Source organism: Lampetra planeri, chromosome 12 (assembly GCF_965212315.1).
Source record: "Lampetra planeri chromosome 12, kcLamPlan1.2.h2, whole genome shotgun sequence".
NCBI lineage: Eukaryota > Metazoa > Chordata > Hyperoartia > Petromyzontiformes > Petromyzontidae > Lampetra > Lampetra planeri.
In genome coordinates, this window is record NC_136118.1 from 4,181,697 (window position 1) to 4,195,807 (window position 14,111).

At 39.8% G+C, this 14,111-nt stretch overlaps 1 protein-coding gene across 2 annotated transcripts in view; it reads left to right on the forward strand.

The window, feature by feature from the left end:
- Nucleotides 1–2,673: 2,673 nt before the first annotated feature.
- The window catches only part of LOC144721534 (ligand-dependent nuclear receptor corepressor-like protein), a 35,503-nt gene continuing 24,065 nt past the window's right edge, over nt 2,674–14,111 (forward strand). For both annotated transcript variants that reach the window (XM_078599213.1, XM_078599214.1), the window contains exon 1: nt 2,674–2,980. In XM_078599213.1, the coding sequence (XP_078455339.1) occupies nt 2,863–2,980 (118 nt within the window). In that variant the 5' untranslated portion in view covers nt 2,674–2,862. The remainder of the gene's footprint in view (nt 2,981–14,111) is intronic.

The following is a 14,111-nucleotide window of genomic DNA, read 5'->3' on the forward strand; positions in this document are numbered from 1 at the left end:
CAATTCACATGGCCCCCAAGTGCACCTGGCCTGGCACAGGCGCCGCGGTGACATCACTATCATTTAGTGGCGAGTGGCGGGTATTGGTGTCTGAAAGTCCATTAAAAGTATTTTAAGGAGGCTCAAAACGCAGGTCAAACAACTGGGAACACAGCCTAGGTAGGACTGTAGGTGCATGCACTAAGTATTACACAACTATAGGATCTGTTCGGGTTTTTTTGGGAGGGCGGTGGGGGGGGTGCGTCCAAAACACATGTCTGGTGACTAATCAATTAAGTAAAAAAAACACAATAACCAAATGAACAATGAAGCGGATATTCTGCAGAATATATATCCAGATGGGCGGAGTGGTAGAGCGGTGGCGCAGTGGTTCGCGCACTCAACTTTCAACCTGGTGGTATGATTTAAATTCCGGACGAATGGTAAGCGGTATCTGAATGAGTCCTCCTTAACTCCCAGCCTCCACCACCCCTTCCGACCCCCGGTGACCAACTTATGCTGCCAGGAATGAATGAATTAACATGTATTCATGTTTAATCTTGATTTTATTTTACTTCTAATTACGTGACTTTACCGAAAGAACCAAAGAGTATGTATTAATGGTTGTAAAATATATGCAATATCTCATTAAATAAAAATGTTTTGCCTGATTTCTATTTGCTTAATTTCTGTGCTTTATTTGATTTGTTTTGCTATTGTTATTTTGGTGACTGAGGTCACTCTTGCACATTAGACTATCCTGGTCTCTTAAATTCTATACTTGTTCAACAAAATAAACTTGAACTGAAATATGGCGTGGGTAGGCCTTCATCCCGCAGTGGATTATGAATGCATTGTAAGTTTAAGTTGTATATATCCATTTGTGCATGCTGGAGAAATGTACAACCATGTGATCTTGAATTTTTTCATATACAGCCTTGACAATTCCCTGGAGAAATCACCAGCAATTGAACTATGTCCTAACCACTCTCAGTCTACACAGCCCCTATATCTAAGAGTGTAACATATTCGCTGTTTAAAATACATTTCACAATTAAGTAAAACAAAACATCATGGGACCTCCTTTGCCAGTACCAAAATATGAGAATAGGTTTTCCCCTTTTTTCTGGAAACAAACAGGTATTTTTCTATCTACGTGACTTCACCGAAAGACCCAAAGAATATTCATTCATGCAGTCACAAAAGCTTTAAGTCAAGATTCAACAAACAGGTGTTAAAATGTTATAATACCAAACTGAAACCTTTTACAAGGAATCATGTCTGCATTAACCACAATACTTGTGGTCAGAATGCAAGCAAAAAAACATACTCTAATAATATACGCCAAAAGGCGTACAGCACAAAGACAATGCACTATCAGAGTAATGAGAGCTCGGGGTGAGCAGCTACATCATGGGACCTCCTTTTCCAGTACCTCTGGTCTAACACCGTTTTGAGATTCGGCTCAAAAGAAAGCTTTCTCTGGTGTGGACCAATCAGTTTCAAAGACAATGCATTTATTATCAAATATGTTTTTTGTTTGCATTGTGACCACAAGTATTGTGGTTAATGCAGACATGATTCATTGTAAAAGGTTTCAGTTTGGTGTTCTAACATCTTAACACCTGCTTATTGCCAGAAAAAAAGGGAAACCTATTCTCATAAAATACAATGAACAAATTAACAATTGAAGGTAAAAACAACGATTTCAGTGATAAACGATAGTATCCAATTGAAAATGGTCGAGTAAAATCGCTCAATGGTTTTGATATAATGTACCTGTATATCATCTATGAATGGCAAGGAACAAACATGTCGAAAGGGCGAAGAGTCCAGTATTTTCAGAAGTCAATTCTTTCCAGCAGCATTAATCATGTTTGGAAATATCTCCAGCAATACACTGGGATGTAGTGATTGAGTAATTATTGATGTTAACAATTATAATTTACTTGAAATTTTGTCTCAAAAATGTATTCATGGGACAATTCTCCAAAGTGATGTGTTCGTTATGTAAAACTTTAGCCCATACAGGTTAGGAGTAAAGAAATTATGATAAAGGTCCCTAAACAAAACAATTGAAAAAAGAGGTGCAAACTAAAACTTTATGGACACACTCGATGCAAACTGAAAAAAATCTAAGTCTAAAAGTTTAGTCTAGAAGTTTACGCAGAAGTGTTGGAAGTACTTCTGGTATAATAAAGTTGCGAATTCCACTGGTTCAATGGCTTGACATTATTGACCGCTTCCTAATAATTAATTTGGTATTAGTGACGAATGGTAGTATCTAATTAATAAGTGGGTTGATTCTTTTATTTAAAATATTGACATTTCAAACGTTGCATCTTTAACACCACCTAAAGCTACAGTTCCACAAACTTTAGAAAAGCACATGTTCCACGGTATATTCAACCGCGCTTAATATCAATTGAATCTGCGCAGCGTTTCTTTCACACCAAATCATGAAAGCAGTATTTACATCCCAGCACAACCGACAACTAACTACACGTGCTTGCTCCTTGTACAACCCCGCGGTCACGTCCCCGAGTCGACGTCACCACGCAACCTTGACGCGGTGACGTCACGCGGAACCGCCGCATCTCCACAACGGTGCGCGGTGACGTCGCGTCCGCGGTGATGCAACCCTCGGCCGTGCGTGATGACGTCACCGGGTGGACGTCGTCACACAGGGGAGTTGTTGGTGGTGGTGGAGGAGGCGGCGGCGGCTGCGTCCGTGAGACGCGCGGGGAGGGGAGACGAGCGGCAAGGGAGGAGGGGAGGAGGAGGAGGTTAGCGAGAGAGAGAGGGAGCAAGCGAGGGGAGGCTGAGGGAAGACGGAAAAAAAGGGGGCGGAGGCCCGCTCGCTGAGGAAAGCGGAACGGACGGATGATGACGACGACGACGATGATGGCGAGTTGGTGCCGGAGCCCGCGCTGCTCGGCCGAGAGGCGCGGCTTCAGGCGGGAACTCGACTCGTGGCGACACAAACTCATCCACTGCATCGGTGAGTGACGGGGGGTGAGCAAGGAACGAGCGAGACAGTCGGTGACCGGGATGCGTGGCCGAGGAAGAGAGGTGTTGGGGGGGGTGTTGGTGGTGGTGGAGATTGCTGAGAGGGGAGAGGCGACGGCGGAAGCGGCCGGGGCTGTAACAGCGCAGCGGACAGAGACACGAGACGCGGGTGGGAGAGTGCGCAAGGGACGCGAGGGAGATCCTCGTTGTGTCGTGCACTGACACCACTAGCAGCTGCACTGACACCACAAGCTGCTGCTGCTACCACGGGCAGCAGCAGCAGCCAGAGCGACGTGTGAGTGTTAGAACGCCGGGCAGCGGTGGGACGGGGCTCAACCTCCTCCCACCAACACCACCTACCCCCCCCCCCCCCTTGTCGGCGAGGCGGGCGACTCCATATTTTTTTGCATTTTTATTTATTATTTTTGTGTGTGTTGATGTTGTTGTTATTATGACTGTTATCATTTTCTCCATCCGCCCATCGCCCCCGACGCTACTCGTGTTGTGGGCGAGTGTGTTCGCCGCTGAGCTTACTACTGCTGATGCTCGTGGTTCTTGCTGCTGGCTTTGGTGGTCTTGGTTCTTACGTTTGCTGTGTTTTATCTACATTATCTCTGTGTCTATCCGCCCCACGCCATCATCATCATCTTTCTATTATTTGTGTTTCTGCTGCTGCCGGTTTTGGAGGGGGGGGGGAGGTGGCGAAAGAGGCAAGCGAGGTCGGTTCATTGGCACCCCCCCACCACCACCACCTCTCACCACCTCGTCTAATCCTCCACCTCATCCAACTCCTCCTTCAACCCTCACCTGCTCACCCTTCCAAGTCAGTCAGTACCACCTCACCCACCCGCAGTGTGTCCCTGGTTACCCCCCCTCCACTCCGTCAATCTCTCGCCCTCACCCACACGCCCACCAGTCCCCCAAAATCCTCACAACCACTGCCCCCTCCTCAACCCACACGTTCGTCGGGCCAAGATCCCACCTCAGCTGCCAGAGTCTCTACGACTTCCACCTCTCGCAAGGCGGCGTGTGGGGTGGTGGTGGTGGTGGGGGGCCCTTCCACGACCCACACGGTCCGCCTCTGGTCAACTCCTCTCCGCCCACCTGGAGTCCGGAAATCCCTCGGGCAGGCGGGCGGGCGGGCGTTCACTATTGGGAGCTTGCGCTGGGCTGTATCGCTTTCACTCAGGGTCGTCTTTGGGCCAACCTCCCAACTCGCTCGCTCGTTCTGTTTCTCTATCTCTTTTTTGTGTTGCTCGAAAAGAAGTAAGAAGTAGTGTAAAAAAAAAGAACAAAGTTTTCTTTTAGTTTTTTCTGCTCTTCTCAAGACCTGCATCGATCGGAGTTTAGGAGCGCGGTGCTGGAGTTTTCTCTCTGTAGTGTGAATTCTTTGCCCTGTGTGTTTTTTGTCGTAATTTTTACAATTTCTCACCCGTCTCCCGTAGTGCGCTCACTACTACTATAATATTACACACACATGCCGTACGTTTTATTGCTTGCTCCAAATTTTTCCCCCAAATTCAGTATTTTTTGTTTATTATTCTAGTGGGGTTTTTTTTTACCGGTCGTATCTGTCAGTCGTCCGTCCGTCCATCATCCGTCGCCTCCCACTTCTTGAACATAGGTGCCTCGCCAGCAACCAAGATAAAAGTAAACAAACGTATCGTTAAGCTTAATTAAAGTGCTGTGTGCGCATATGACAGTTTTGTGTGCGTCTGTGCCTGTGTGTGCGTGTGCTGTGGGGCAGGGGGGGTAACTTTGTCTTTTAAACCCTTAAACGCATGCCGGTGTGCGGATGAGAGCGTGGCACTCTAACGGTTGAAGGCTTGGGTGCGTGTATAATTTTGTGGTGTTGGCATGCTGTTGCTTTGAGGGCAGAAGACTCGTGTTATGTGATGACACAAAACCCAGGGGAGTCCTGGCTGTACAGCATTTAAAATAATATATAGTTTGTATCATGGTATCATTTTCGGTGCTTGGAGAAAAGGGTTGTTGCGAGCGTTGTGATTTGTCAGCTATTAATAATGTAAATCCACTGCTGGATGATGTCCTCTCCGTATCGTATGGATGACACGGGTTGTTTGATCATACTTCACCAAGCTGGTTAATAAGGCTTGGTGATAGTGAGGTTCGTGGAGGGGAGCGGACAACACCGGTGATTCAGCCGATAAACACTGGTTAATAGTGCAGCCCACCAACTACATGCTCCCCATTTTCAATGATTATTGTGCTGTAATTTATTGAATACGAGACAACGGGCATTTTAAGATAAAAGCTCATGGAATGGGGGTAACCACAGTAACTAGATACAGAGGCGACTTTTCTCTTGGGAGGGCCGTGACCGGCATGGTTTGCCACACAGGCTTGTGGCATGCAAACCTCTTCTTGGCAGAGCTCCTTCGTGAGGAATTCCAGCGAGTGTTGGTGTTAAACCCCTAGTGCGAGCCAAACAAACCTCAAAGGATCAGTCATGTGTCACGAGCTTAACTGGACAGTCACACTTTCGTTTGTAAATACAGTAGTTCACGTGTAGGGCTCTCGCCATCGTGTTGTTGTGACGATTTGCCCAACCTGAATGAGTGTTTTTAAAGCCCCGGTTTTTTTTGTCACCAAAAGTCAAGAGATTGCAGTCTCTTTCCATCATTTGTGCTTTCTGTGCCCAGTGGGTGAACGGGTTAAATTCCTAATAATTGTGCCGTGTGCGACGGAATCTCTTTTAAGATTGCCCAAGCAGCATTTAGAAACTTAAAGAGAGCATGTGAAAGCAGTGTGTAATTGCTGGTTAATGTGTGTGGCAGCGAGTTCAGTACCACACACCCCACCGACACTTGTGGTCCATAATCCCAGCAATCTAAAATGCTTGTGTAATCTGTTGACGACGGATGCCTAGTTATTTTATTAAATGAGAATGTGCGCCAGATTTATATTAATGTCACCTAGCTTAAAGACTGGGAATACTTAGTAGGGTTACAATATGCATATTTGCGTTGGATTTGCTCAGAATCATACATATTCATTAGAGCTGATTGCAGATAAGTGTCGGCATTGTGAGAATGTGCCATTTTCACTTTGTCTTGGCAAACATGGAATACGTGTTGCTGTAGCAAACAGCGTAAAAATGAAGCATGTAAGTCGCTAAATCTTACAACGAGCAAAATGTTTGAGACAAGTGGCTGTGAAAGAAAACATTCCAAGCCTTCATACATGGCAGGAATTTGTCGTGGAATATTCTCATCGTTCTCATGGAGCACTAATGGGATGTGGTTTTCAACTTGTATTTTCACAGGCAATTGTTGTTTTGGGGAGTGTTTGATGCAATCTAAATATGCCGTTTTAATTTGGATGAGAGCCGTTTTCAACAATTTGTCATTAAAGGGTGTGGTTGAAACTTTAACCCCAGTAAATGCTTCTGAAATGTAGCAAAACAGGCAGTTTTTGACAAGACCACTTTGGGATCAGGGAAGGTGAATGAATTTGTTCCTTTGAAACATTTTTTTTATGTTTAGTTTTATTAGTTTCATGGTGTGAATTGCCACAATTATGATGATCTTATTTTGACTCGTATTTAAGGTTTTGCCAATGAGAAATTGCTGCTGTTAGTGACAACGGTCATGCTGCAACACAATATTGTGTGCTTCAAAGAAGTATAAAAAACGTTTCTTAGATTTGTTTTTAAAAATATGGTTTGAAATTATATAAGATTCGTGTAACAATAATTCATACTTGAAGTCCAGGAAATTGATGGTAAAATAGAAATGCCTATATTATTTATACAGTATTTAGTGTGTTTCTATAATGTGTGTTCCGTGGCTCCATTACACTACTTGTTTACAATGTGGCCAATTTTTATTCATGCACTACTATTGTCTACGTAAATTTGGCTGTGCCACCTGCTCGTACTAAAGCAAAGCGTGTCATGGGATATTTTAATCTTCGCACGCAACCAAACATCCCACCTGCAGACTGGCGGTCCAAATTTGCGAACCTTGAACCTGAAGGCGGTCATGCTAAATCTCCCAATACAAGTTTCTTCGGTATGCAATGTAGCTGCACAGCGTTGTCTGCATTTTTATCATTTGCATCCAAAAGAGTGCCCGTTTTTCTGCGCCAGTTGCATTCTATTTGTTGTTACGTTTTAGACGTCAGTAAAATTTGTAACAAGATATGATTGTTATCATACAAGTAATTTAATTTAATTTTTGTCATGCAACCTAACAATACCTTGAAGATACATTTTATAAATTGTTGTTGCTCTTGTTTTCTTAGGCGTATTTAATTTCACATTCGTTTGTACATTTGTTTTAAAAGCTATAATTTCTCGACAGAACTTACTATGGCGGTTGGAATTATTTTCTCTTTGTGTAAGGGCAACTTGCATGCTTCGTTTCACAATACTGTACAGTATATGGTAACCGAAATTAAATTCTTCAAAGTGCTGCATGTCTTAAATGCAATGGCTTAACCATAAAACACGCACTTTAGTAAGCTTAGTGCATAGCTCATTTATTTACCTGCATTTATTTTCATTTTTTATTTACATGGTCGATTCCCTAGATCTATGCTACCACAAATATAACTCAATGTTATCTTTGGAAAGAGCCAACAACTGATTGAATGAAATACAAAAGATGTTAGTTTTACTTTCCAAAGCACGTGCTACACGCAACCGTAAGTGTTACTGATATCACAAACAGAGCGTTTGTAAAGGTTACGTTTTAAAATGTTAGCCAAATGTAATGGAATATATCTTAAAATTTAGATGTGGAAGCAACCCAGACTTTTTGATGATTTTTTTAGACTAGCTGGTGAATGATAAATAACACTCAGCTGTAGAGATGACATTTAACATAACACTTGTGAATTAACCACTGTCTTTGCTATTTGAGTATATGGACAAAGTCATATTTTGCTTACGTGCATTTAATACAATGGAAGGACTGTACAATAAATTATAATGGGTTCATAGTGCAAGCACTGGAATTTAATATAATTATTCAGTAAAAGTGATTTTGCTTGGAAAATTATTCAAATAAAACCTACAAAGTGCACACGTGTTTACTTAAAATGGAGTTATGGTGTGGACAAGTTGAATATCCATTTTAGAAATAAAATGTCATCCTGTTGCAGTAATATAGGGAGTAATGACACGAGATTACGGTTTTGATTAATCAACATTGAGATGGTCAACTGGCTGCCTCAAGTGCTTTAGTAGGACCGTTCATGAAATAGATCAGATATTTTGGAAACAGACGAGAGTGATATGCATGATTCTGTGAGCCTTTTTATGTTCATTTCGAATATACTCATTGCTCTTACAGTTTCATGCTTTTTTTAAATATGATTTTAACAATTAATGAAGACTGGGTTTGGTGTATTTTGGGTTTTTGGTAGGAATTGTCTGTAAACTACCTTCAATTTGTTTTTAAAGCACCATATAGTATTTATACAAAAAAATTACTGTGAAAAACATGCAGCCCACACCAATGAAATGTAATTTTTTTCTGATCGGTAACAATGTCGGGACAGATCGTTTTTTATACATTTTTGTTATCAGAGAGAGAGAGTGAGCACATGTAATTGGTGAACTTAAGCTATTTACAATTTTGTGCAATTACAGGAAACATTTGTGTTGCTGTTAATCATAGAGATTGTACAGTACTGTACATTATTCAGTGCTGGGCATTTAATATAGCTTGGGAGCATTGCTTTGATGGATTTTTTTTTAAAGCCACTTTTTCAAGTAAAAATTTGACCATGTAAATATTCAAAATCATCCTAAGTGCAATATAAAATAAACCATTCTGTCTCGCATCATTGTGAGTTTACCCAGCTTCCAGTATAATTATTTAGCACCTAGATGCAAGGTTATTGGAATTCTATCTAATGTGCTTGTGTGCTATTTTATTCCAATATAATTTTGACAAATGCATTCATTGTAAATTCTTTGCATGTATTTATACCATCCTCTAAGGAAGATTACCTAAACATTTTATAAAATGTAAACACTTGCCTCTTCTCTTGTCATTCGATTGTGTGGTTTACCTGAAATTAATAACCAAATTTCAGTTCTAGCAATTGTGCATATTTTACCACACTTAATTTGTTTATTTTGGTATGATTGCACAACTCAGGTTCTTTTCCCAATTTTTTTCGTTATAAAAAATTTCTATTACGTAATTATCTATATCATTTACATTTCTAACTGCCAAAAATACATTGACTTACAGCTGCTGCAATTACCATCTAATACGCTATTGATTATTTCATACAAAATAAATTACATTTTAAATCCATATAGGCTTTTTAATGACTTCTAAAAAGAAACCTCACGTATATTCCAGTGTGTATCTGAAACTGACTGGAACAAGATTACTGGTATGTTTAGTTTGGCTTTCTGATCCATAATTTGTTTTCTAGGAAATTTAAATAGAGATTCCAAAAATGATAAACTTTTAAGCACTGTAGTTTAGTCTGCTTGCTAGATCACCGATTGACATTTGGGAAGGTAATACACAATTAAGTACCAGTGTCGTGACCAAAATTTGGGTGTTTCCAACTCCACCTGATGTTGACAGAGCTTAAGTGACAAGTTTATACCTACAGGCCGGGGCTGGAGCAAGCCAAAAATCTTCCGGGACTCCTGAGAACCCTCGAGCCAGTCCGGTAATTACATTGCATGCTGGTCCGTGATCGCTTATCTTTCACTGAAGAAAAGAAATGCCATGACAAAACTGGCCATCATCACCTTGTTTGGTGCCTTTCAATGTACTTCTGTGAATGATATTCTTGCTCATATTACCAGGCTTTGTCTATATATTGAGCATTGCCACGTATATCGTCTCAATTGTCCCTGATATGAAAACTAAATTGTCATGCTGTTCTGAAGATGTAAAATGAGATGAGTCGTTGAGAAACCACCATCACACATGATCACGTTTATAGATGCATTAAGGCTATTCCCTTGAGAAGTTTCATCGTCGAATATTGGTGACGTTGCCATCATTTTATATGAACGTGGGCTTCACTACAAGCCACCTCGTCAAGTTTGGTGTGGAGTACTGTTAAGGAGTTTTTTAACTTGTGTATTTATTGTTTATTATCAGGGATGTCTCATTCTAGAATTTTAAGACCTAAGTAAGTTTCACTTCGCTCATTTTCAACGTGGTGTTACACTTGTGAAATATTCCAAAGATGTAATATTTACACATTCAGCAATGCACACGAACTGCATCATGTTATATATTATATAGGCCAAAGCTTTTAAAGTTATTAATACATTCACACATTTATATTATGTTTTCGTTGTGGTCACTTATAACATAATTATAATTGCCATTAATTATGGAATTCCTTATGTACATGATATATTTAAAAACGTTCATGTTTGGCCTTTTTTATGCAAACCTTCATGCCATTACTTTTCATAACTTGTAAAAGGCACACAAATTGTGTTTCACTGTAAAATTACTGTGTCCTGTGGTTTGCTTAGTATAAATAATATGAAGGCCAAAGCCTAACTGAGAGCCCCATTTTGTCTTGTCTAAGACAATGCGTGGAAACCTCTATTGATTTACCTTCAACAGCATATTCCTTGTACTTGACAAAGCGTGAAACTACAAAGTTTATTTTCTCGTTGGGCTTGTTATCCACTAAAAGATAAACCCATGACGAATAAGTCACGTGGCAAAAGACACAGTGTGTCTGGAATGCTGTGAAATTCCTTTTTGTACTTGATACCACCAATTTTGTCAAGGTCATCGGCACCATGCCGTGAACCAAAAACAACTCCCACACAATTCTTTCACGTAATATTCTGTGCCAATACATTGTATTGGCACAGAATATCCCATCTTTGTAACTCCAGGAAATTTAAATAAGTACCAGATTATTATTCTTATTTTAAAACTGAAGGATATATGTTTTCTTTTCCTGAGCTGACAAAAACAAGGGAGTCATTTGATGACATCTGGTCAAATACTTTGTATATTTCATGGGGCTAAAATTCCCCAGGCTTTGCATAATATTTCATGTGATATTTGCAGAAATGTGTTATATCGGGCATGTAAATTCGTTCTATGCCATATAGCAACTCAAGTTTTAATCTTACAAAATTGTGTAGGTTTAAACATTTTATCAGTTTACTTCTGTGGTGTTTTAAACTGTGTTTACAAAAAATTCTGAGCCTAACATATATACAAGGTAAATACACAACAATCACATGGTTTCAACATAGTAGCCCTCTTTAACAATGCATTTTTCATATAATTCCATATGATTTTTATTCCTCACAAAATAACTTTTATTCAAGCCCATTCATGTTCCTCTGCACAACCTCCTTTCAGCTCATCATCCTCATATCAGACATGTCTTCCATTTGAGAAACAGCTGGAAGGCACTAGGTGCTCGGTGTGAATAATATGTAGGATGTGGATGTTTCTCAAAGTGGCATTCCTTGACAGCGTCAGCCTTAGCAACTCTTGCAGTGTGCGCTGAGGCATAGTCACATCAGAGGAAGGGTGTGGCTCAAATATTTCCGTGCTGTTTTTCTTCAACTTCTGCAGTTGATGAGCTATGAACATCTCCTTGTGTGGCATGAAGTCAATGTGCACCACACCTCTAGCATCCTGCCTGAATTTCTTGGGTGTTGGAGAAAGTGGATAGTTTGACTGCATCGACTGCCATTTGGACTCTGGGTCTAAATGGTAAATGAAGGCCCCATCACCACTAGGACATTAGCTCTTCATATTGTACCTTTATCAGGTCAGGATTGTTATGAGAAGTTATCAGATGCTCCCTCGTCATGTCATGTGGGCACACAACTTATTCATTCCCAAACTATAATTCAACTGATCTCACACTTGCATAAGCTAACTATGCAACAGTATCGGCAATCACAGGGGGGGCGGTGGGGTCATCTTCAAGAGTCTGTCACAACAATATTCTGCAGCCCATTTTCTGCCTGTTGCAAATTATAGTCTATTGCCCCCCCCCCTCTCCATTCACTTTGAACATGCGTGCATAAATTGCCTTCAGTCCAGTGTTCCTTTCTGGGAAAAAAATGATGACAGCATGATGCTTGCTTTTCTTTGTCGACCGGCAATAGACGAAGCATAAATAAGGAGCGAAGCAATCTGGAATATTGTTGCCTAGATGTTTGAGGGTACTCACCATCGACTGCAACATTTAAGGTATCATTTCCTTTTATATTAGGCAGACTTTTTGTAACGGAATATACATATTCATACAAAACTTAATATTTACTTTCAGAGTACATCAAGTGTCAATCCTGATATATTTCACAAATGTCTCATTTCCGGCGTTGATAAAATAGGCCCAGGTGTTGTGCACAATAATGCACAGACGAGGTTTAATTTCATTGTTCAATGTGACACTGAGAAATCCAGATTCAAGTATCAATCATTGGGAAGCTATACTTTTTATTGGTTACTCATATCTCATAGCATTTACATAATTTGATAGTAAAGATAATTGTAGTTAATGGGGTGTTGTCATTGTCCATGTACATACAAATGCAGGACATTAAAATGGGGAAAGGATATTGTAGATAGATGCACAGATGCAGAATTAGATGTATACATTGTATACAATTAGTAGTCCAAATACTCTAATATTTGACCTTTTCACCCAGGATGTTACTTGAGATATTTCATATGCTGTCCTTGAATACCTTTCGTCTACTCTCGTGGTTGTGAGTGAAAGCAGGAAGGCACAGGCATATCACCTACTCCCATTTGCCTCCAGGAGGAACCGTAATTGTTCCACTGTAATACAGTGGCAATCAATATTGTATTATATATTTTTAAAATCTATTTTCATACTTGGGTCATTTCATTTATGCAACCCAGTGTAAAAAAAGTGAAAACTGACATTTAAATTATCACTCAAAGTAAATATTAAGGTCTTAAGTTGGGAAGATAAAACATTTACACTTGAAAATGTGTCAAGTTACAACAGGGTCATTTCCAATTGGATCATTGGTTCGATTCCTCCTGCTGGCCATTACTGTTGAGAATTACCAATGCTTGTTGTCTACTGAATAAACTGTTTAGGAACAGACGGAGAAGTCGATGTTGCACTGGCATTGCAGCACCCTCCTAAAACTAATCCCACATTTTAAAATGTTCTGCTTAATGGAAAGGAAAAAGATAATGATTCCCCTTATGTAAATATGATCGGTTAGGTTACATTCATAGCCTAACCTACATGTCACGTTCAACTTGTAAATTACCACGTCTATATTTCCTGTTATATTTTGATAGCAAAATTGCCACAAACAATACTGGAATTTAAACTTTAATTTGTGGAAATATAGTATGAGGATACACCTATAATTAATGTTTTATTTGAACTAAAGTAATGTATCTTTTGAGGCATTTTCGTTATTAACGCAGTAATTTAAAGAATATTTCGGTATGAAAGCCATTTATTTAGGAAGAGCCTAATAAAGGTACACATGCTAGAATCCCATCAGTACAAGCCTGAAAGGGAAGCCATTATATAGACCTTCCATTGTATTTCAATGAAGCCAATTATGTAAATTAGGAATTCAAATTCTATTTCAAATAACTCATGGAGATTGCACAAATTACTTCAGAACTAAGTACTGTACTGCATTTCAACCAGGTTCCACTGTGTGTATTATGGAGGAATATGACAATGTTTTACATTAATTTGCTCAAATTTTAGTTTTAATATTGATTTCAACAAGTTGGTCTTGGTAAAATTTTGCTCAAATATTCTGTATATGTTGTAGCATGTTGATAATTATAACAAAAACATTATTCACAATTGCTCTAGGATTACGTGAACAAGCTAGCATTGTAAGTACGCTTTTGAACATAATGAAATGTTGATCAATTGTAAACTTTCACAGCCCACATTGTTGTCATATCTATCAAATATCTGTAAAAAAAAATACTGGAATACTTGTGGCAATATATTTGACACGTGCATATTTTTTATCAGCTGTGCGTGTGACTGTTAAATGCTATCCAACCATCGTGGCTTGCATAAATATTAATGTGATAGCTTTATTTGTGCTGGAGCCTGGACAAAATATTACTTCATTGGTAGCTACAGAGATACCAGAGTGGGTAACATTC